The sequence below is a fragment of the Bos taurus genome, chromosome 19 (genome assembly GCF_002263795.3).
Source record: "Bos taurus isolate L1 Dominette 01449 registration number 42190680 breed Hereford chromosome 19, ARS-UCD2.0, whole genome shotgun sequence".
NCBI lineage: Eukaryota > Metazoa > Chordata > Mammalia > Artiodactyla > Bovidae > Bos > Bos taurus.
Genome location: NC_037346.1, coordinates 46,392,937 through 46,416,839, shown reverse-complemented (window position 1 = coordinate 46,416,839; position 23,903 = coordinate 46,392,937). Strand labels below are relative to the sequence as shown.

The window sequence follows — 23,903 nt, the reverse complement described above, 5'->3', positions numbered from 1 at the left end:
CGCTTTACCATCTGAACCACCAGGGAAGCCGTCTTTTGACATTATACCCCTTTAAATCCAATCCCTAAACTTGTACCCTGAGAGCCCTATTACCTTGCTCTTATCCCCACTGAAGATGCCCTGTGGTCAGTCCCCTCGACAGTCCTCCCCTCACAAGGCAATGACTTTACTTTTACTACATCCCAGAGTATAAAATACATTTTCTATTGAGATGTAACACCCATATACAACGGAGAAGGCAATGGCACGCCACTCCAGTACTCTTGCTTGGAAAATTCCATGGACAGAGGAGCCTGGTAGGCTGCAGTCCATGGGGTCACTAAGAGTTGGACACGACTGAGAGACTTCACTTTCACTTTTCACTTTCATGCATTGGAGAAGGAAATGGCAACCCACTCCAGTGTTCTTGCCTGGAGAATCCCCGGGACGGGGGAGTCTGGTGGGCTGCTGTCTATGGGGTTGCACAGAGTCGGACACGACTGAAGTGACTTAGCATAGCACCTATATACAAAGAGAGAGAGAAATGAAACAATTTCACAAAAGAATATTTATGCTTATTATATGAAAAGCACTATGTCTTCGATTCTATTCTAATTTCTTTTTAGAAAACTACTAGTAGCTACCTCTTAAATTGATTTCATGACACATGAATTAATCACAACCTACAGCATACTGCTGCTTTATATCCCCTGTCCCCTTCCATATATCCTTACTGAAACTGATTTTCATATTTCTAGAATAATTATGACTTCTACCTCATTACATCACTTTTTATGTTTTATCATTTTTAAAGTATAACTATGTTCTTTTAATTACAAGATAACTCAAATATTTTAGGGACTAGGAATGATTTGATATAAATAACAAATAACTAAAAACATTTGTTTCATATTGCATTCCTTAGGTGCATTGTGTCTCCCCAGGTATTAACCATTTTAAACAATACTAATGAAAGAAAGGAAAGAAACACTCCTACTATGTTCCATTTCTTCCTAGGTAACAAGCTTTATTGCAGTGTGTTGCGCACGCATGCTACATTGCCTCAGTCACATCTGACGCTTTGCGACCCTATGGACTGTAACCCACCAGGCTTTTCTGTCCATGGTATTCTCCAGGCAAAAATACTGGAGTGGGTTGCCATGCCCTCCTCCAGGGGACCATCCTAACCCAGAGATTGAACCCGCATCTCTTAGGTCTCCTGTACTGGCAGGTAGATTCTGTACCACTAGCAGCACCTGGGAAGCCCCTTATTGTGGTGCCCTAGAAATGACTGTCTCATCTTTTTCCTCTAACTCAGTGGAATAGTGGGAACTCCCACGTAATTATCAGCAAATTTGTCAGCAAGAATCTTGCAGGCCAGGAGGGAGAGAGATGATATATTCAAAGTGCTGAAAGAAAAAAAAAAAAAAAACAAGAATACTCTACCCCATAAAGCTGTATTCGGAACTGAAGGAGAAATAAGGAATTTTATAGGCAAACAGAAGCTGAAGGAGTTCATCACCACTAGACTGACCTTATAAGAAATGTTGAAGGGAGTTCTGCAAGCTAATAAGAAAGTATGCTAATTAGTACCATGAAAACATATGAAAACATAAATTTTACTGGTAAAGGTAAATATATATATATAGTCAAGTTCAGAATACTCTAATATTGTAATATACTCAGTCACTCATCTTCCATGGTGGCTCACACGGTAATGTGTCTGCCTACAGTGCAGGAGACCTGGGTTCAATCCCTGGGTCGGGAAGATCCCCTGGAGAGGAAATGGCAACCCACTCCAATACTCTTGCCTGGAAAATCCCATGGGTGGAGGAGCCTGGTGGGCTACAGTCCATGGGGTCACAAAGAGTTGGACTCGACTGAGTGACTTCACTTTCTGACTTCTTTCAGTCACTCATTCACGTCTGACTCTTTGCAACCCTATGGACTGTAGCCCACCAGACTTCTCTGTCCATGGGATGCTCCAGGCAAGAATACTGGGGTGGGTTGCCATTTCTTCCTCCAGGGAATCTTCCCAACCCAGGGACTGAACCCAGGTCTCCTGCATCTCCTACACTGGCAAGTGGATTCTTTACCACTGAGCCACCTGGGAAATCCGCAGTGTATAATGGTGTACCTCTATTGTAATGGTGGAGGTAAATCACATACAATTTTAATATAAATGTTAAAAGACAAAAGTATTAATAATAACTATAACCACAACAATTTGCTCATAGATATATAATATAAAAAGATGTAAACTGTGACATAAAAAACAAAATGGGGTTGGGGGTGCTGAGAGATAAACTCAAATAAGTGAAATAAGAAATTAAAAAGGAGGTATTACTACTGATAACAGAGAAATAGTAAAGATCATAAGAAACTACTATGAACAATTATATATCAATAAATTAGATAATCTAGAAGAAATAGATAAATTCCTAAAATAATACAGCCTACCAAGATTGAATTATGAAGAAGTACAAAATCTGAACAGACCAATTATTAGTAAAGATATTAAATCAGTAATCAAAAACGTTTCAACAAAGTCCAGAATCAGTTAGCATTCCTCGTGCATTCTACTAAAGATTTAAAGAATTAATGCCAATTCTTCTCAAACTCTTTCCAAAAACTGAAGAGGAGGGAATACTTTCAAACTCATTTTATGAAGACAGCATTACCAATGGGCTTCCCCAGTGGCTCAGCAGTAAAGAATCCGTCTGCAATGCAGGAGAAGCTGGAGACATGGATTCGATCCCTAAGTCAGGGAAGATTCCCTGGAGAAAGGCATGACAACCCACTCCAGTATTCTTTCTTGGAAAATCCCATGGACAGAGGAGCCTGTCAGGCTACAGTTCATAGGGTCGCAAAGAGTAGGACACAACTGAAGCAATGGAGCATGCATTACCAATATCAAAGCCAGACAAGGACACTACAAGAAAAGAATATCAGGCTAATATTCCTAATGAACACAGATGCAAAAACTCTCAACAAAGTATCTGTAAACCACATTCAACTGTACATTAAAAAGATGAGACACCATGATCAATGGGATTTATTCCCAGGACACAAGGATGGTTCAAGATAGGAAAATCAATAAATGTGATACACAACTATGTAGGGAAAAATCAATCTTCTGTTTCTCCTTTATTCTCACACTACCATTACACTCACATCTGACCCCAAATGTGTGTGGGGTTTGCCCCCACCAAGCAATTCTCTGTGACACCAGATACTGTCCTATAAGTTAACTCAATCCTGACACTAAGTACCTGGAAATACTTTCGGATTCCACAGGGTAAGGGCTCAGTTCCACAAGACTGCCCCACCCTACGTCAGATATCATCTGCAGGCCCGTTTTTCATCTATGCTTCTGACCAACTGGCTATAAATCAGAGTTTCTCACAAGCCATTCCTTAGGTTTCATTATTTTGCTTGAGGAACTCAAGAACTCAGAACAGTTACGTATGCTTACCAGTTTATTAAAGGACATGAACAATGATACAGATGAATAGCCAGATGAAGAGATATATAAGATAAGGTCATGAAGGATCATAGGTGCAGGAAATTAAGTTCCCATGGAGTTAGGGTGCATTACCCTTCCTGGTATGTGGATGTGTTCATCAACCTGAAAGATCTCTGAACTCCATACTATTGGGAGTTTTTTAGAGGCCTCCCCCCATGTAGGCATGATCAATTATTAACTCCATTTACAGTCCTCTACCCTCTCTGGAGAGCTTTATAGGTTCTTGAACATATCCACATACTGGGAAGACAATACACTCCAACTCCATGAGGACAGAGCTCCTTCATCTGAGACCCTCCCAGACCTCTCCCAATGTATCTCTTTATCTGACTATTCATCTGTATCTTCTATTACGTTTTTTTAATAAACTGGTAAATGTAAGTTAAGTGTTTCCCTGAGCTTTCTGAGCTGTTCTAGAAATTAATCAAACCTGAAGAGGGGTCATAGGGACCTCTGATTTATAGCCAAGTCAGACAGAAGTAACCTGAGGACCTACCACTTCAGACTATAAGATGAAATGGGGGTGGGGCAGTCTCATGGCTCTGAACCCTTAACCTGTGGGATCTGGCACTATCTACAGGTAGATAGCATCAGAATTGAGTTAAAATGTAGGATACCCAGCTGGTATCACAGAATTTCTTGGTGTGGGGGAAAATCCACACATCTGGTGTCAGAAGTGTGGTAGCCTGAAAGTAAAAGAGATAAACAGGAGAACTTAGGCTTTTCCTAACACAATCACATTAATAAAATGAAGGATAATAATTACATGATCATCTCAATCCAGAAATTTGACAAAACTCAATATTCATTTATGATAAAAACTTCAACAAAATAGGTTTAGAAGGAATGTACCTCAACATAATCAAGCCATATATGACAAGCCCAGAGCTAACATCACACTTTGATATTGCAAGTGAAAAGTTGAAAGCTTTTGCTCTAAGATCAGAAACAAGACAAGGGTGCCCTGTCTCACCACTTTTATTTAACTGGAAGTCCTAGCCAGAGGAATTAGGCAAGAAAAATAAAGATATTCAAATCAGAAAAGGCAGTTAAATTGTGTTTTCAGACAGCATGATTTTATACACAGAAAAACCTTAAAGACTCCACCAAAAATAAAACTTCTATAACCAACACACAAATTCAAAAAGTTGTAAAATGTAAAATTAATATATGAAATCAATTGCACTTCTATCCACTAACAATGAAGTATCAGAAAGAGAAATTGAGAAAACAACCCTATTTACATAATCAAAAGGAATAAAACATTTAGGAATAAATTTAACCAAGGAGGTGAAAGATCTGTACACTGAAAACTATAAACACTGATGAAAGACATTGAAGAAGATTACAAATAATAGCAAGATATTCTGTGTTCATGGTTTGGAAGTACTGCTGCTGCTGCTAAGTCACTTCAGTCGTGCCCGACTCTGTGAGACCCCACGGACGGCAGCCCACCAGGCTCTGTTGTCCCTGGGATTCTCCAGGCAAGAACACTGGAGTGGGTTGCCATTTCCTTCTCCAATGCATGAGAGTGAAAAGTGAAAGTGAAGTCGCTCAGTCGTGTCCAATTCTTAGTGACCCCATGGACTGCAGCCTATCAGGCTCCTCCGTCCATGGGATTTTCCAGGCAAGAGTACTGGAGTGGGTTGCCTAGTATTGTTAAAATGTCATTACTATCTAAAGTGAACTATGAATTCGAAGCAAGTCTCATCCAAATTCCAATGCCACTTTTCACAGAAATAAAACAATCCTAAAATCTGTATGGAACTACAGAAGACTTCAAAAAGCTAAAACAATCTTGGTAAAGAAACTGTGTAACTCCTAGAAGAAAATAAATGTCTTTGACATCAGTCTTAGCAATGATTTTTTAATTGATACCAAAAACAAAAGCAACAGAAGCAAAATAAACAAGTGGGACTATATCAAACTAAAAAGTTTCTCCTCAGCAAAGGAAAATATTAGCAAAATGAAAAGGTAACCTAGGGAATGAGAGAAAATATTTGCAAACCATATATCTGATGAGTTAATGTTCAAAATACATAAGCAACTCATATAACCCAAAAGCAAATGAAGAAATGACCCAATTAAAAATGGGCAAAGACGTGAATAGATATTTCTCCAAAGAAGACATACCTATGACCAACAAATACATGAAAAGGTGCTCAACATCACTCATCATCAGGGACATTAACATCAAAATCACTGTGAGGTATCACCTCATACCTGTTAGAATGGTCATTACAGGAGATAACTAGAGTTGGCAAGGATGTGGATAAATGAGAACCTTGTACACTGTTGGTGGGAATATTAGTTGGTACAGTCACTATAGAAAACAATAAGGAGAGGTTCCTTAAAAAAATTTAAACACAGAGCTTCCCTGGTGGCTCAGCAGTAAAGAATCTGCCTGCCAATGATTGAGACAGGGGTTTGATTCCTGGGTCAGGAAGATCCCACATGCCACAGAGCAATTAAGTTCGTGTGCCACAACTATTAAGCCTGTGCTCTAGAGCCAGGGAACCACAACCACTGAGCCCACGTGCTGCAACTACTGAAGCCTACATACTCTAGAATGCATGTTCCACAACAAGAAAAGCCATTCTAAATAGAAACCCACACACTGCAACTAGAGAAAAGCCCATGCACCAACAAAGATCCAGTACAGACAGAAATAATAATAAATAAAATTTTTAAAAAATTAAACACAGAACTATAAAATGATCTAACAATTCTATTTCTGGGTATATATCCAAAAGAAATGAAAACAAGATCTCAAAGAGATATATGCATTCCCATGTTCACTGCAGTATTATCCACAATAGCTAAGATATGAAAATTATATAAGTGTCTGTCAACAGATTAATAGTTAAAGAAAAGTGAAAGTTAGTGCACAGTCATGTACGACTCTTTGAGATCCCATGGACTGTAGCCCTCCAGGCTCCTCTGTCCTTGAAATTCTCCAGGCAAGAGTACTGGAGTGGATTGCCATTTCCTTCTCCAAATAAAGAAGATGTGGTAAATATAAACAATGGAATACCATTTATCCATGAGAAGAAGGAAATTACATGGATGGACCTTGATGGCATTATGCAAAGTGAAATAAGTCAAACAGAAAGACAAATGCTATGTCACTTATACATTATTTTTTTTAAAAAGTCACAAGGTGACTAGTTAGTAATCCTGTACTGTATAACTAAAATTTGCTGAGATCAGAACTTCTGTTCTCACCAAAATAATAATTATGATGATGATGATGTAAATATGTGAGGTGATGAATGTGTTAACTAATTCAATGGGGGTAGTCATTTCACAATGTATACATACATTAAATCACCACACCATATATTTAAATAAATTACAATTTTGTAAAAAAAAAAAAAAAACAGATATATGGATAATGGTCTCATTACTGGAAAACTATGATAGCTTATAGGCCTCCACATGGCTGTGAGAGAAGTGAGAAAAATATGAGAAGTTAATTAGGAATTAAAACCATGCTCCTAAAAAAATGGTCAGCAATATGCATGATCCTCTATACTTAGTACATTACGAGAACACATGAGTTACATTTTTGGTTCTCTTAAACTGGCAAAAGTATAATTCAATTAAGTAAGTTCACAGTTCAACTTACTTTTTGTGTGTTCTGGGCTCAAACCCCTAATTTCAGGTGAAATTCTCTTCTCTGTTGTTTTAGAAAACTTGATGTACTTTTTGCTGTCAATATCTCTTGATAATAAGTCAGCTGCAACAGAATTACAGTCATCATCTGATGAATCAGTATTTTCTTCCCCCTGGAGAGCAATCAAAAGCCACTGTCAGCCATGTTCTCTTTGCATACATAAATTAAATATGACATTCTGAGTCAAATCATTCACTCTAGATCAATACTCTCTCCAAAATGGTGCTACCAAAAAGAATTTTGTTGAAAAGAGTTACTTAATGCATTAATTTGGATTAGGTATATATTCTAAATGACTCCAACTTTCCTTAGTGCAGTATGCAGCTACAAATGTGCAGCATTCATGAATATATCTAACAATCACTGAATCTAGTTCTTATGGCACCATTAAACTTAACTTCATTAATTAAAACTTCTGCTTTGCAAAAGACACTGTCAAGAGGATGAAAGGACAAGCCATAGGCTGGGAGAAAATATTTGCAAAAGACATATCTGATAAGGGACTGTATTCAAAATATGTTTATTTTGTATATTGAAAACTATACAAAGAACTCTAAAAGCTCAACAACAAAAAGAACAACTCAGTTAAAAAATAGGCAAAAGATCTTAACAGACACCTCACCAAAGAAGATATACAGATGGCAAACAAGCAAATGAAAAGATGTTCAACATCATGTCATTAGGGAATCACAAATTGAAACATCAAGATACCACTGCACACCTATTAGAATGGCCAAAATCAAAAACATAGACAATACCAAGTGATGACAAGAATGTGAAGCAAGAGGAACTCCCATTCGTTGCTGGTGGGAATGTAAAATGGCATAGCTATTTTGAAAGACAATTTGACAGTGTCTTACAAAACTAAACATACTCTTACCATAGAATTCAGCAATTGTACTTTTCCATATTTACCCTGAGGAGTTGAAAACGTATATCCACACAAAAACCTGAACATAGACATTTATAGCTTTGTGCATAATGGCCAAAACTTGTAAAAGGAACTAAGATGTTCTTCAGTACATCAAAGGATAGATAAACTGTGGTACATTCAGATCATGGAATACTATTCAGTGCTAAAAAGAAATGAGCTAGCAAGCCATGAAAAGACATGGCGGAATCTTAAATGTATACTTCTAAGTGAAAGCAGCCAATCTGTAAAAGCTACATACTGTATGATTCCAACTATATGACATTCTGGAAAAGGCAAAACTTTGGGGACAATGAAAAGATCAGTGGTTGCTAATGGGAGTAGGTTGGGGGAGAAGAGATAAATAGGCAAAGCACAGAGGATTTTAAGGCAGTGAAACTATTAATATCCTATATAACATTTTAATAGTGGCTACATGTCATCACACATTTGTCCAATCCCATAGAATGTACAACACCAAGAATCAATTCTAGCACTTCCCTGGTGGTTCAGTGTGGGGATATGGGTTCTGCCTGCCTGTATAGGGGACATGGTTTCAATCCCTGGTCTGGGAAGATACCATATGCCACAGGGCAACTAAACCTGTGTGCCACAACTACTGAAGCCTCCACACTCTAGAGCCCATGTGCTACAACCACTGAGCCTGAGCGCCTAGAGCGCATGCTCCACAACAGAAGCACCGTAACGAGAAACCTGCACACCACAACTGGAGAGTAGCCCCTGCTCACCACAGCTAGGGGAAGCCCTCATGCAGCAATGAAGACCCAGCATAGCCAGAAATTAATTTAAAAAAATTTTAAGATGGAGGGGAACAAAAATCTGTTATCAAAGTTCAGATGAACAGAAAGAGATAGTGAGTAGAAACTTTAACAGAGGAAGAAAAGAATCTCTAAAACTTTACTGTTAAAGGTGAACCACTTGTAAAATACAAACTATATAGCTTAAAGAAATAAACTGGTATGATATTTTGATATTGTTAATTTTTAATATTTAAAAACTTATCTTCAAAATCAGTTTATAAGGGAACCATCAACAATGTATATATTACATGTCTCAGTAATTAGCCAAAGTGAAATGTTAGTCGCTCAGTTGTGTCTGACTCTTTTCAACCACACGGAGTGTCCTGTAGCCCACCAGGCTCCTCTGTCCATGGAATTCTCCAGGCAAGAATACTGGAGTGGGTTGCCATTTCCTTCTCCAGGGGATCTTCCCTACTCAAAGATTGAATGTAATGTCTCCCACATTACAGGCAGATTCTTTACCATCTGAGCCTGAAAGTCTAGACATATCCACCCTTCAGTAATTAGCAAGAAGTTCTGAAATTATATTTTGGATTACTGTATAGGTACATGCACTAAGACAATAAATTTAAAAGATTAAGACTCTCAATTGACAATGTTAAATTTCACCTGAGCCTTGTGCTTCTGAAAAAACAGTGAAGTTTAAAAGAATTCCCTCACTCCTTTGTGTTCTGGATAAGAGCTGGCTGCAAAGAACCACCCTTCCTCAAATGATTTAGATAAGACTTACCACATACCCCTCATTTACCCCTCATTTACCTATGACAAGGCCAAACATCTTCAAATTTTCCTTTCTTTGCCTCATAAATGATTAGCTGAACTGTCTTATCCCCAAAAATTTATCAGGACAAAACACTTACTAAGCAAGGTTTGGTTAAGCTTCTCTCCTTCCTCCAAGCCCCTGAATTTTGGCCTACCCTCACCCTGAAGCATCTCGACGGAGGATGAGATGGTTGGATGGCATCACCGACTCAATGGACATGAGTCTGAACAAACTCTGGGAGATGGTGAAGGACAGGGAAGCCTGGCATGCTGCAGTCCATGGGGTCGCAAAGAGTTGGATACAACTGAGAGAATGAACACCACCACCACCACCCTGAGCCAGTGAGCAGGCAGCCCCTCTAGAGAACAGGCTGGCCTCTTTCTCTGATCTCTTTATCTGATCATGCTACTCTATCATCCCATTTCCCCATAACCAATTCTTCCTAGCCTTCTTTGTGCTCACTCAGTAGTGTCAAACTGTTTGTGACTCCATGGACTGTAGCCTGCCAGGTTCCTCTGTCCATGTAATTTTCCAGGCAAGAATACTGGAGAAGGCTGCAATTTCCTTCTCCAGGGATCCCCTTCCCAAACGAGGGATCAAACCTGATTCTCCTGCATTGGCAGGTGGATTCTTTACCTCTAGCACCTAGCCTTGTTCACACTCTCAATAAAAGAACATTCTTTTAATCACTTTGTTGTACACCTGAAACTAATAGAACATCAATCAACTATACTCCAATACACAATAAAATTTTTTAATAATAAAATAAAACTTAAAAAGGAAAATTTTTGCCTAGTCCATGGGATGCTTGCAGATCTTGTGGTCCCTATTTCAGTTAGTCCCCCCTCCTTCTATTTCGTAGTCTCTTTCCTCCCTTATAATAATCCCTTTGAACAAAGTCTCTCAATAATAAGTCCAGATTTGGTTTTTTATTGACATGATACTGGCCAATAGATTAGAATATCCCCTGAATCACAGATAAGAAAACTAGAGACACTTGGTACCTTTTAAATTGTTGTTGTTGTTTAGTGCCTAAGTCACATTTCACTCTTTTGCGACTCCGTGGACTGTAGCCCACCAGGCTCCTCTGTCTGTGGAATCTTCCAGGCAGGAATACTGGAGTGGGTTGCAATTTCCTGCTCCAGGGGATCTCCCCCACTGGGGAATCAAATCTGCATCTCCTGCTTTGGCAGGCAGATTCTTTACCACTGAGCCACCAGCAAAGCCCCATGTTTTAAATTATCTTTTAGCTTTTGGTTAGACTGCCATGTTATTAATTACATTGTTTACAATCTCTCACATAGGTTTAAATCCTTTGGTCTCCAGAAAAATTGTGTCTGTCCCTTCCCCCCCACCAAATTAGTTTTATCATACATTTCAGATCTCTTGATACTACATGGGTTGCTGCGATGAGAGTTCAATATATTTCCACTAAAACAGTTCAAAAGTCACCTCAGTTTTTAAGCAAGATCATATGACTATGTTGCTATGAATCTGCTTACTGATTTTAGATGCGAAGTAATTTAAACAAATTTTTAAGGAAGAAAAGGAAGGAATCTTTACAAACCGTTTTGGAAAATACCTGGCAAAATAAATGACCTTTAGTTTCCATCTCTCTGTTTAGAGGTAAATTCTGCCCTTGAAGATTCAAAGAACTTGATGAACAAGTATGAATGAACAACAGCACAAAATGATTTCCTGCCAAAAAAAGAAAAATAAAAAATCATATCCTTGTTTAGGAGATGTAAGTAATTAAACTACCTGAAGCTATTATTCCAATGTAATATTCACTTATAGCACAAAACCTAATAGACATTTCCTAACTCAGATACATATACAAAAGCTAGAAAAAGCAGTTAATATATCATAAATCACAGGAGATCATCCAATTCCTTAACTTTGTGGTATAAGGAGGAGCTCAGTTCAGTTCAGTTCAGTCCTCAGTCGTGTCCGACTCTTTGTGACCCCATGAACTGCAGCACGCCAGGCCTCCCTGTCCATCACCAACTCCCAGAGTTCACTCAAACTCATGTCCATCGAGTCGGTGATGCCATCCAGCCATCTCATCCTCTGTCGTCCCATTCTCCTCCTGCCCTCCATCCCTCCCAGCCTCAGGGTCTTTTCTCATAAGTCAACTCTTTGCATCAGGTGGCCAAAGTATTGGAGTTTCAGCTTTAGCATCAGTCCTTCCAATGAACACCCAGGACTGATCTCCTTCAGAATGGACTGGTTGGATCTCCTTGCAGTCCAAGGGACTCTCAAGAGTCTTCTCCAACACCACAGTTCAAAAGCATCAATTCTTCGGCGCTCAGCTGTCTTCACAGTCCAACTCTCACATCCATACATGACCACAGGAAAAACCATAGCCTTGACTAGACGGACCTTTGTTGACAGTAATGTCTCTGCTTTTGAATATGCTATCTAGGTTGGGCATGACTTTTCTTCCAAGGAGTAAGTGTCTTTTAATTTCATGGCTGCAATCACCATCTACAGTGATTTTGGAGCCCCCAAAATAAAGTCTGACACTGCTTCCACTGTTTCCCCATCTATTTCCCATTAAGTGATGGGACCAGATTCCATGATCTTAATTTTCTGAATGTTGAGCTTTAAGCCAAATTTTTCAGTCTCCTCTTTCACTTTCATCAAGTAGAGAAATCCAAATTTGAATGGCATGAAAAGCAGAAAGTTCAATAATATTTATTTATTCAAATAAACCCAGTTAAGTAGAATTAACATAGGTAGTAATTGCTAACATTATTTAATATTTACTGTCTATTAAACATTATGATAAACACTTCAACCTGCATTATTTCACTTATTCCTCACGATTACCTTTCAAAGAATTATCATTATCTCTATTTTACAGATGAGGAAAATAAAAACTTAGATCAAATTGTCCAAGATTCCACAGCCAACAAATAGTAGTATCAGATTTTGAATTCAGACAGCCTAACAGCCTGAGGTCTTCAGCATCACACAACACTGACTCTCAAAACAATACTATTGCAAACAAAAAATGTTTTATCCAGTTCCACACTATGTAAATGTGATAACCAACTTTAGAAATTTCCCAAATTTTTCACAATATATTTTAATCATATCTGATCCAAGTGTGTTAGTAGCTCAGTCATGCCCGACTCTTTGTGACCCCATGAACTGTAACCCGCCAGGCTCCTCTGTCCATGGAATTCTGCGGACAAGAATACTTGAGTGGGTAGCCATTCGCTTATCCAGGGGATCTTCCCGACCCAGGGTTCGAGCCCAGGTCTCTTGCATTGCAGGCAGGTTCTATACTGTCTGAGCCACCAACCCAATACTCATATCTGAGTCATGGTTTATTACATTGCTAGATACATTACATTGTTAGTTGCAATTATTAGTGTCTTTTTCATATTGTAAAGTTTAACTGAAGTATTAATATTCAGTATTAGACAGTATTTTCGGAGAAGGCAATGGCAACCCACTCCAGTACTCTTGCCTAGAAAATCCCATGGACAGAGGAGCCTGGTAGGCTGCAGTCCACGGGGTTGCTGAGGGTCAGGCATGACTGAGTGACTTCCCTTTTACTTTTCACTTTCATGCGTTGGAGAAGGAAATGGCAACCCACTCCAATGTTCTTGCCTGAAGAATCCCAGGGACAGAGGAGCCTAGTGGGTTGCCATCTATGGGGTCGCACAGAGTCGGACACGACTGAAGTGACTTAGCAGTAGCAGCAGACAGTATTTTAAAATATTTCTATAATATGTAATTATAATTACTATTGAATGTGGTATGTCCAAAATTCCTGGAGTTCAAAACGTGTTAAAAATAAAATGAAATCACATTAAAGATATGCATCTCAGAAGACATTAGAGGTTTTATAGGTCTCCCCAGCAAACCACTCTAGGTAACCTCTTCTAAAACTTCTCTAACCAGTTCAATCTTCACCTTTAAACTTCTTAGCATAGCACTTACTGTCTTCAGTATTCTTATTGTCTTCATTATTCAATTTGCATTAATCATTTGCCTTGTATTTTTATTTAATTATCATATGTATTACTCTTACACCAATTAAAGTCTAAATTTCTAAGGAATGGGCTGGTATCTCATCATTCTTTGAATTATTTCTCACAGAACCAAGAACAGTGCTATAAAGGCATTGCAAAAGAAGGAAAGAAAAAAGGGTGGTAGGAAAGAAGGGAGGGAAGGAGAGAAGCAGAAAAGAAGAGAGGGAGGGGAGGAAGGAGGAAAGAAAGGTGAAAGAAGGGAGGGAGAGAAGGAGGGAGGTAGGAAGGGAGAGAGGGAGCAAGGAAGGAATTCAGTCCCTTCTGAGCTTACATACCAAGAACTCTTAGGTCATCAAAGTACTTAATTAAGCAGAGTAAGCATGACAAATAAACTTTGAAAGGAAGAACTGTTTCATATTGATCACATTATCAAAACGTTAGCAGGTCTCAATCTGCTGTATAATACCACATAACTCTCTCCAAGCTAAGAGAAAAGTTAGCACAGGAAGTCTCTTCCCCATAACTGTGACAACACAATAGTTTCTCAACTCTTTGAATCTTATGACAGATATGTGAACTTGCAAGGGCAAACCAAGAAAAATGTAAAAAGTTGTATCCCTTTTCTCCAATCCATTCCATCCCTCCATCCATAAATTCCGCACACATACACCGCACACTTTCTATGTGCAAGGCTTTCTTCCAGGCTCTGGGGATACAGCAGTGAACAAAACAGAAAAACAAAAACTGCCCTCACGGAGCTTACATTCTAACCAGGGAGAGAAACAATAAAATATATAGCATAATATCTGTGACAAGTACTAAGGGGGAAAATGCAAAACAGTGAGAGGAATATTAAATGCGGTTTTGGGGAAGAGATGCCAAGAGCAGATGTGATAGCCAAGGAAGACCTTACTGAGCAGGAGACTTAAAGAGTACACACCTGAAGGAGTTAAAGTGGGGAGCCAATGCATAACTTAGGGAAGTGCGTTTCAGTCAGAGAAAAAAGGAAGTACAAGGGCTCCAAAGCCAGAAGGAGTTTGAATGTTCTGAAATGGTAGGAAGACCCATGAGGCTGAAATACTGCAAAGGGGAAAGAAAGGGGGGAGAGAGGGGATCAGAGTGGTGAAGGAAGGGAGGCAGATCATGAAGGGCTCCTGGATTATAGCAGGAACTTTGGCCTGTACTCTGAGAAGATAGGAAGCCATAGGAGAATTTTGACCAGAGAAATAACATGACCTAAAGTCCTTTCTGAAAGGATCACTCTGGATTCTACAAGAAAATCCAGTGGGTCTTGGGTTCCTGAAAGCCAAGTGAGAAAAAGTAGTCCAAAAGAAGAATGAGTAATCAGCTGTGACAAATGTTGCCACTAAGTCAAGTAAGATGAGTACTGAATGATTCACTAGGTCCTGTAACATAGAGGACACCAACTACCCTAAGAAAAGCCATCTGGGTGTTATGATAAGGAAATAATACCCTTGGAGTGAGTTGAAGAGAGAATGGGGGACAGAAACAAGAGAAAACTCTAGGAGTTATTCTATAAAGGGAAAGAGAAATGAGGTAGCAACTGAGGGGTAAGCACAGCTATGAGCTTTTAAGATGGGGAAAAACAAAGGTATGTCCATATGCTGATGGAACTAACCTAGCAGAGAAGCAAAAACTGATCATGTAGGAGGGGGGAATTACTGGAACAATATTCTCAAGTAGAAGAAAAGAAACAGGATTTAGGACATAAGGGAGGATTTGGCCTTAGCTAAGAACTATTCATAACAATACAAGACAACTTAGAGTAATTGAGCATAATTGCATGTAGAATAGGTGAGTAGATCTGGTAATGGGAGCTTGTGGAAATCATCTGATTGTTTTGGTCTTCTTAGTGAAACAGGAAGCAAGGTAATCAACAGAGAATGAAGATGAGACGGTGAGCTGGAGGTTTGCAGAGAGTGGCATTATTATAAAACAGTCATTTAGGAGAGTGGAAGAAGTGAGTATAGCCCAGACACCTCATACCTGTCAGAATGACTATCATCAAAGTTTACAAATAACAAATGTTGGCGAGCATGTGGAGAAAAGGGTACCCAAGTACACTGTTCCTGGGATTGTAAATTGGTACAGCCACTATGGAAAACAATATGAAGTTCCCCACATAAAAATATAACACAATCCAGCAATTCCACTGCTGGGTATGCATCCTAAGAAAATCAAAACACTAATTAATATCATTCCTGTTTTCAAGGTGGAGAACTGAGATTCAGAGTTATTGAGAAATATGCCGATGACACAAAGCAAGTAAACAGTGCAGGCCAGGTCTCCTGGCTCCAAATTGCATGTTCTTTCTCCAAATCATATACCTTGCTGAGACTCAGAAGGCCCTTGGTTATAACTTAATGATGAACGTATTTCAGTATTTATTTCTTTCCTAGTATTCCTTTTTGCACTACAGTTTTAGGGAAAACAATTTGATATGCTTCAATTTTGTAAAAAGAGAAATATAAATATATGAATAGATAAATATACCTATCTGTATTAAAATAAAACTGCTCTTATTTCTGTAAAATATTGTCAATTAAATAAATATTTTAATGGAATTTGGGGGGAGAACACATATGATTAAGGGCTTGGGGGCAGGTAATGTTACATGAAATCACAGAATCCATAACACTGCTAGAATGAACAAACCTTTCCAGTCTAACCCCTTAATTATTCATTACACATGATGAAACTAACACAGAGAGAGATTGATTTGCCCACACAAAGTACAGAAGAAAATACATACTAGCAAACTTCAGATCTCTGACTCGAAAGTTCATGAATATTGTGTTATTATTTAGCCACTACGTGGTGTCCAACTCATTTGTGAGCCAGGGGCTCTTGCCCACCCAGATATCAAATCCGCATTTCTTGCATCGCCAGGCAGGTTCTTTGCCACTGAGCCACCCGGGAAACCGAAGTCCAGGATAGTTTTACAAAATTCCATTGCTTCTCAGTAAACCAAGAAGCAGAGCTGAGGCAGAAAACAAAGAGATTCTGACTCCGAAAGTCCAAACAAGGCTTAATTTTGTTTCATGCCTTTAGGTTGACATTGGGCTTCCACTGTTGCACCTTCTCCCTTGGTGAATTATCACCATCTTCACAGAGTAACTGGCTGCTTCTAAGGGTGTCAACCCCTCACATAGTACCTTCCACTCTTTCCTTTCACACCGCCCCTCACGAGACGCCTCACTCACTTGCTCACTCTTTCCGTTTTGTTGACGGCACACATCCATTAACTACAATCTTACAACCACGTCACTGCATCTACTGCTACTAACATGAAACTTGTATCAACACCTCCCCCACTATCTGCCTTTGTTTATAACAAACATTAAGTGAAAATCCACTCCATGCAGAACCAAGCGCTAGAGAGGATTCTAACAGGCCCTGCTCTAGTTTACTTCTCTAGGCTGCCGTCTATGGGATCGCACAGAGTCGGACACGACTGAAGCAACTTAGCAGCAGGGATAAAGTAAGCAAATGAGTAGACAAGAAAATCATCCCGCAAGATGGAAACAAGTGCTCCAACGGAGGCCGAACCGTCTGAGAAGAAGCATTAAAGTCCCCCACCACAGTGACTGCCACCCTTCCAGAACCACCACCATTGCTGAGGGGCCGCCGGCTCCGGCCCAGTCATCTCTCACTCTGCACCTTGACTGTCCGGCTCGTCCCTCACTGCCCTTTCTGGAACTTTCGCCCAACTCTGGAACTGTTCTACTTTGTCCCTCACACCACGGGATACTCTTCTCTCCCTCAGCCTCAGAGGCCCTTCCTTCCCATCGCCTCAGCAGGTCTCCTCTCCCCACCTCTGTCACCTGAAGGTCCCACCATCACCCCCTATGACTCCCCAATCTGTCCCTCGTTCCCTCAGCTGTCTGCCCATCCGCACACAGACCCCTCCACCCCGCAGCCCTAGCTCAGCACGACGCTCTAGCTCCGCCTCCCTTCCCGAGGCCCCTTGCAGCGAGGCCCCGCCCCTGGGTCACCTGACAGCGCTCGATGCTCCGCCCACTGAGCCACCTGCGCTGAGCAATCGCGGGACCCAGGCTACCTTGGCTGCCACTGCCGCCGCCACTTTGCAGGGGCTCAGGGGCTCCGGGGCTCCAGGGAGCGGCTGATCGCCGCCGCCTTAGCGCGGACAGGACAGCGCTACGGCCACACCCGTCTGCCCCACCTCACAAGGGCCTGTGACCTTCATAAGGGCCTGTGACCTCACCCGGACAGAGCTCGGCGGCCTGGACAAGAGTGGCGGGGCTCATCTCTGCACACCAAGAGCCTGGATTTCTCCCTCCATCCTGCACGCTCTCTGTTCTTCTGGCAGTTCCGTTCATTTTCTGGTATGCTGTCCCACCCCATCTGGTCCCATTTCAATGTTATCTTCTATCCATCCTTTGAATACCTCCGGCCCTCCCTTTCTGCTAAAATGTTCCATCCAACTTTGCTTCTACTACTTATTAGTGGACAGTGGCTCGAAGCCATTGTCCCACAACCTTCCTGAAGTTTGTTCCAGCCTGCCCTTCAAAGGACTAACCCTGCTTTTGGAAGAGATACTTTGTTTTTCTACGAAAATCAACTTTTTATGCAGGCTGCAGATGATAATTGGTGAAAGAATTGACGCAAGCAGCGTTAGTCCTCTGTTGCTGGCTTTCCTCAGGTAGTCCCTAAAACGTTGTGTAAATCCAATTGGATGAAATTAATCATTTTTAAGTTTTGTTAAACTCTAGTTGTAAATGCCTTCAAGCAAAGAGTGTTTTTAAAAACCAAAAAAACCCACGATTTAAAGTATCTTTCTTTACAAGCATGTAGGTAAAATTGTTCACATTGATCCAACCTGAGCTTTCCATTACTTACATGTGGTGAACATCATGGGCTTTAGAGACAGATCTGTCCAAATTCAAGTCTTACTTATTTACTGTATGCAGTGGGGCAAATTACCCATGCTGTCTAAGCCTCAGTTTTCCCAGGATCATGATAATTCAAAAATGTATGTAGTAGTCAGTATGTTACCATAATTAATTCCTTCAGTGATACTGCTACGCTCATTTATGTCTTAAACTCTGCTCTATAGGCGTTCTTTAGTACTTTTTAAAAAAAAAAATTTACTGGACTATAGTTTCTTTACAGTGTTGTGTTATTTTCTGCTGTACAACAAAATGAGTCAACAGTACCTATACATGTATCCCCACTTTTTTGGATTTTCGTCCCATTTAGGTCACCACAAGAGCATTGAGTAGAGTTGCCTGTGCTGTACAGTATCTTCTCATTAGTTATCTGTTTTATAAATAGTGGTGTATATATGTCAATTCCAACCTCCCAATTCATCCCACCCTCCCTTTTCCCCCTTGGTGTCCATATGTTTTTTTCCTCTGCGTCTGTGTCTCTATTTCTGCCTTGTAGATAGGTTCATCTGTACCATTTTTCTCATTTCCACATGTATGCATTAATATGTATTTGTTTTTCTGACTTACTTTGCTCTGACAATCGCTAGGTCCATCCACATCTCTGCAAATGGCATAATTTTGTTCCATTTTATGGTTCAAACTGCCATATGTCCCAGCAGTCCCACTCTTGGGCATACACCCAGAGAACACTATAATTTCAAAAGACGCATGCACCCCAGTGTCCATTGTAGCACTAGTTACAATAGCCAGGACATGGAAGCAACCTAAATGTCCATCAGCAGAGGAATGGATAATGATGTGATATATATATATATACACATACAATGGAATATTATTCTTTAGTACTTTTAAAGTATATACAGTTTATCTCTCTAAATAGTCTCTATGTAATCTGAGTGCTGAGACCATGTTTTTTTATTTTTGTAAACTCTGCATTCCCTACTTCCCCACCACCCACATTGTTTACAGTCATCTGTGTTAATGACTCATCCCATTTTCCACTTATTCATAAAGATTCAATTTCTAATTTGTAAGAATTGCAATGGCTTCAATCTGTATGCTGATCCACAGACTGTGACTATTTTAAAAATCTTGAACACTTGTAGGTTTTTTAGCATTGAATCTATTGATGAGCTAGTTAGATACTGTATTAGTCAGTTTCATAGACTTCAAATAGCACCAAGTATATATTAGGATTAGATTCCTTTGCCAGTAACAGAAAATCCCTGAATAATAGTTGACTAAGCAAGACAAAAATCACTGTGGATGGTGACTGCAGCCAAAAATTAAAAGACACTTGCTCCTTGGAAGAAAAGCTATGACCAACCTAGACAGCATATTAAAAAGCAGAGATTACTTTGCTGACAAAAGTTCATATATATAGTCAAAGCTATGGTTTTTCCAGTAATGTATGGATGTGAGAGTTGCACCATAAAGAAGGCTGAGTACCCAAGAATCGATGCTTTTGAACTATGGTGCTGGAGAAGATTCTTGAGAGTCCCTTGGACAGCAAGGAGATCAAACCAGTTAATCCGAAAGGAAATCAACCCTGAATATTCATTGGAAGGGCTGATGCTGAAACTAAAGCTCCAGTGCTTTGACCACCTGATTCAAGGAGTCAACTCATTGAAAAAGACCATGATGCTGGGAAAGATTGAGGGCAGAAGGAGAAGGGGGAAACAGAGGATGAGATGGTTGGATGGTACCATCGACTCAATGAACATGAGTTTGAGCAAATGCCAGGAGATAGTGAAGGACAGGGAAGCCTGTGAGCTGCAGTTCATGGGGTTGCAGAGAGTCGGACATGACTGAGCAACTGAACGATAACAACTGACAGCCTAGAGGGTAAAACATCGAGCCATGGAGAATTGTTCTGAGGCCTTGAAGGTGGGTCTGCAGACCTGTACCTGAATGAATTTCAGAATTGCTATGAACATCTGTGCATCTCCTCTTTTCTGCCTGTTGGAACATGAGTGACTGTAGCAGTTATCCCACCTGTCCCACCATTTTACATTGGTTGTTGTATGAAGGAAGCATATAGCTTTTTTCTTTAGTTCACAGGACTTCAGACTGAGAAGTATTGTACTCAAGTATATAAGGAATTCACCCAAGAAGCCTATCTGCCCCTAGAGGTATTTAAAGGCTAAGACTCTGGACTTGAGCTGATGCTTGTTAGTTTGCAACCTTGAGAGTGTCCCAGGTGAAATCTGAAACCAGCTGTCTTACATGAAGAGTAGGGAGAGACCAAAGAAAGAGGCAGACCATTCCACCTTGGTAGATGGAAAGTTTAATAAGCAAGGGAACTTACATACAAGACAAGTAGGTCTCTGCACCCACCTGCCAGAACCTTAAAAATTTATCACATGAAAAGTAGCATATTCACTGGTTCTGGAGATTAAGATAAGGATATTTTTGGCTGGGGGGTGGGAGTGGTCATAGGCAATGGTTTTGTCTACCACAGTACTCTTCTGTTCAAGAAGTGGCATCTAGGGACTTCGGGAAGCTAAATTCACATGCCACAAAGCAACTAAGCTTGCCCCTGCAACTACAGAGTTGCATGTGCTAAGTCGCTTCAGTCATGTCTGACTCTTTGTGACCCTATGGACTGTAGCCCACCAGGCTCCTCTGTCCATGGGGATTCTCCAGGCAAGAATACTGCAGTGGGCTGCCATGCCCTCTTCCAGGGATCTTCCCAACCCAGGGATCAAGCCTTCCCAACCCAGGGATGTCTCCAGCACTAGCGGGCAGGTTCTTTACCACCAGCACCACCTGGAGTTCACGTACAACAGAAGATCCCACATCACACAGCAAGGATGCCACATACTGCAACTAAGACCCAATGCAGCCAAATAAGTAAATAAAGAAGTGGCATCTACTTCCCTCCACTTGAACGTGGGCTAGATTTAGTAAGCTATTTATAATGAAGAGTACGGCAGAAGTGATTATGTGACATTTACAAAGAGAGGGTAATAAAAGACACTGCAGCTTTCTCCATGCTTTCTCTTGGATTACTCACTTGCGAAGAAGCCAGATGGCATGTCTTGTGAACCCTCAAGCAGTCCTATGGAAATGTCCTATTGTTAATAGCCAGTATGGAACCGATGCCTCCTGCCAACAGCCGTGTGAATAAGCCATCTTGGAAATGGATCCTGCAGCCCCTTTGAGTCTTCAGTTGACTGTAGCTCTGGCCAACAGCTTGACTACAACCTCAAGAGAGACTCTGAGCAAGAACCACCCAGCTAAGCCATTCTTAAATTCCTGAACACAGAACTTTAACGTAATGTTTGTTGTTTTACACTGCTAAAATCGTGTGGTCATTTGTTATGCAACAACAGATAACTAATATAATCCCTAGGTCACATCTTGATCCATGATGTCTGGTTAGAGTCTTGCTATCATCTCTACGTATCAGCCTGCAGGAAGAAGGAAGAGAAGAAAGGCACGCTCCCTCCCTTAAACAGCACTTGCTGAAAGTTGTGTGTACCCCCTTCATTAACATCTCACTGCCAAAGAGATGACCATTGCACACCCAGCTGTATTTTTTGTGAGCAACCATGTGTCTGACTAAAAATTAAGAATCCTAATACAATGTGAGAATGGTGATAACAGATAACGGGCACAAGTAGCAATCTCTGTCACAATGGATGATTACAAGGGTCAGGAAAAGTAAAGTCTAGCATATATCCGTCAACATTTTTCCTATTACTTAACAAAGTATTTCCATCAGCCAACAAATGATTTTTATACAGGCATCACTCTGACCTCTCTAAAGAATCATGCCAATGGAGTGAGTCACAAGAAAATCCAACTGATATATTGGGTAAAACACAGTGAATTGTAAAACTTTTTCCTTTCAAAGTTCTTTTCAGGGATACTCCTAGAGAATAATTTACAATGGTGGTTTTGCCTAAGGGCTCTTAAATCTCCTAAATGTTGCTCTCTAGACATTGGGTTGGCTAAAAATTTTGTTTGGACTTTTCCATAAGATGTTATGGAAAAAGCTGAATGAACATATTGGTCAACCCAATATTTATATTCTTCATTCCTTAATGTATTGTCAGAAAATATAGAGCTAACAAAAAATATTTTCTCTATGTAAGAGGCTGGAGACATCACTATGACATTAGGAACTGCAAGGAACACCATCATGTTCCTGATCTATAATTTTCCTTTCACATACAATCCATTCTTGGATACCCACAGTAGTGGATTTTTAAAATTTTATTTAACAATATGGCCAACCCCAATGAAAACATTTAAAACTGCCTCCTTGTGCGCATTAGTCAAACTAAAACAAATTAGGGAAACATATATCCAGATATACATTACAAAACCAAAGAGAAATTAGTTTCAAGTATTAAATGGCTTACTGCAAACATATATTATTGTTTCCTTACATCATTGTGAAAAATGAGGGTATTGTAATTCCAAGACAATCTGCTTGTGATTGGTCCCAGTGGTCATTAGATGGCTATTATCAAATAATTCAGGCTACAGAGGTCAAGGCTTATAGATATGATTTGACATATTGCTACCCAGTTCATTTTCACATCAAGTCCTCCATTTTCACCCAGATACTTAGTCATCAGTTAGCATGACATAAATAAAACACAGTGAATCTTACAAAATTTCACCATAAAAGGACTCAGTCTGAGTTCACATAATCTTTTAATGATGTCATGTACTGCATTGTGCTTTTTTTTTCAAGTAAGGAATGTAAAACTCAAAGGCAAGGATTATAAGTGTTCTGTAAAGTATTTCAATGCCACACTCTCAGTGCTCAGTAAATTTTAAATAGCGAAAAATAAAGTTACAAGTTCTAAAGTCTTATTCTGACATCCTAGAGTATGATAATATTAATATTTAAGATTTTGATCCTGTCACCTATAAACAAATGCTGTAAGAGTATTCTATTTTTAAATTTACTTATTTTTAATTGAGGGATAATTACTTTACAATACTGTGTGTGTTTCTGCCATACATCAACATGATCAGCCATAGGTATATGTAAGAGTATCTTCTTGTTTCAGCTTGGTACACGAAAGGTTTTCTTTGATGCCTGCCAAGTATTCTGTTAGCTGTTTTTCCCTCTGAGATTCTGATCTATTACTTCTTTTAGTTTTTCATGGGAATTTGTGGCTGTGAGTGAACAAGCCTGTGACTATTTAACTTGGAAAATGGACTGAAAGTAGACTTTCGTTTTCTGTGAGTACATACTTGGTTTTCTTAATCTATCAGCCAAGGTATGTTCTTAATCTTTTAGCAGCAGAGCTGACTTATTGTAAATTTCTTTCTAAGCCAGAAAAGGCCT

General features: G+C 39.9%; 1 protein-coding gene across 1 annotated transcript in view; it reads right to left on the bottom strand.

Moving 5' to 3' along the window:
- EFCAB13 (EF-hand calcium binding domain 13) overlaps positions 1-16,924 on the bottom strand; it is a 210,438-nt gene extending 193,514 nt beyond the window's left edge. The window contains exons 1-2 of the mRNA XM_059878370.1: positions 16,838-16,924; positions 7,134-7,293 (exon numbers count right to left, since the gene is read on the bottom strand). Of these exons, the coding sequence (XP_059734353.1) occupies positions 7,134-7,293; positions 16,838-16,924 (247 nt within the window). The remainder of the gene's footprint in view (positions 1-7,133; positions 7,294-16,837) is intronic.
- Positions 16,925-23,903: the final 6,979 nt, after the last annotated feature.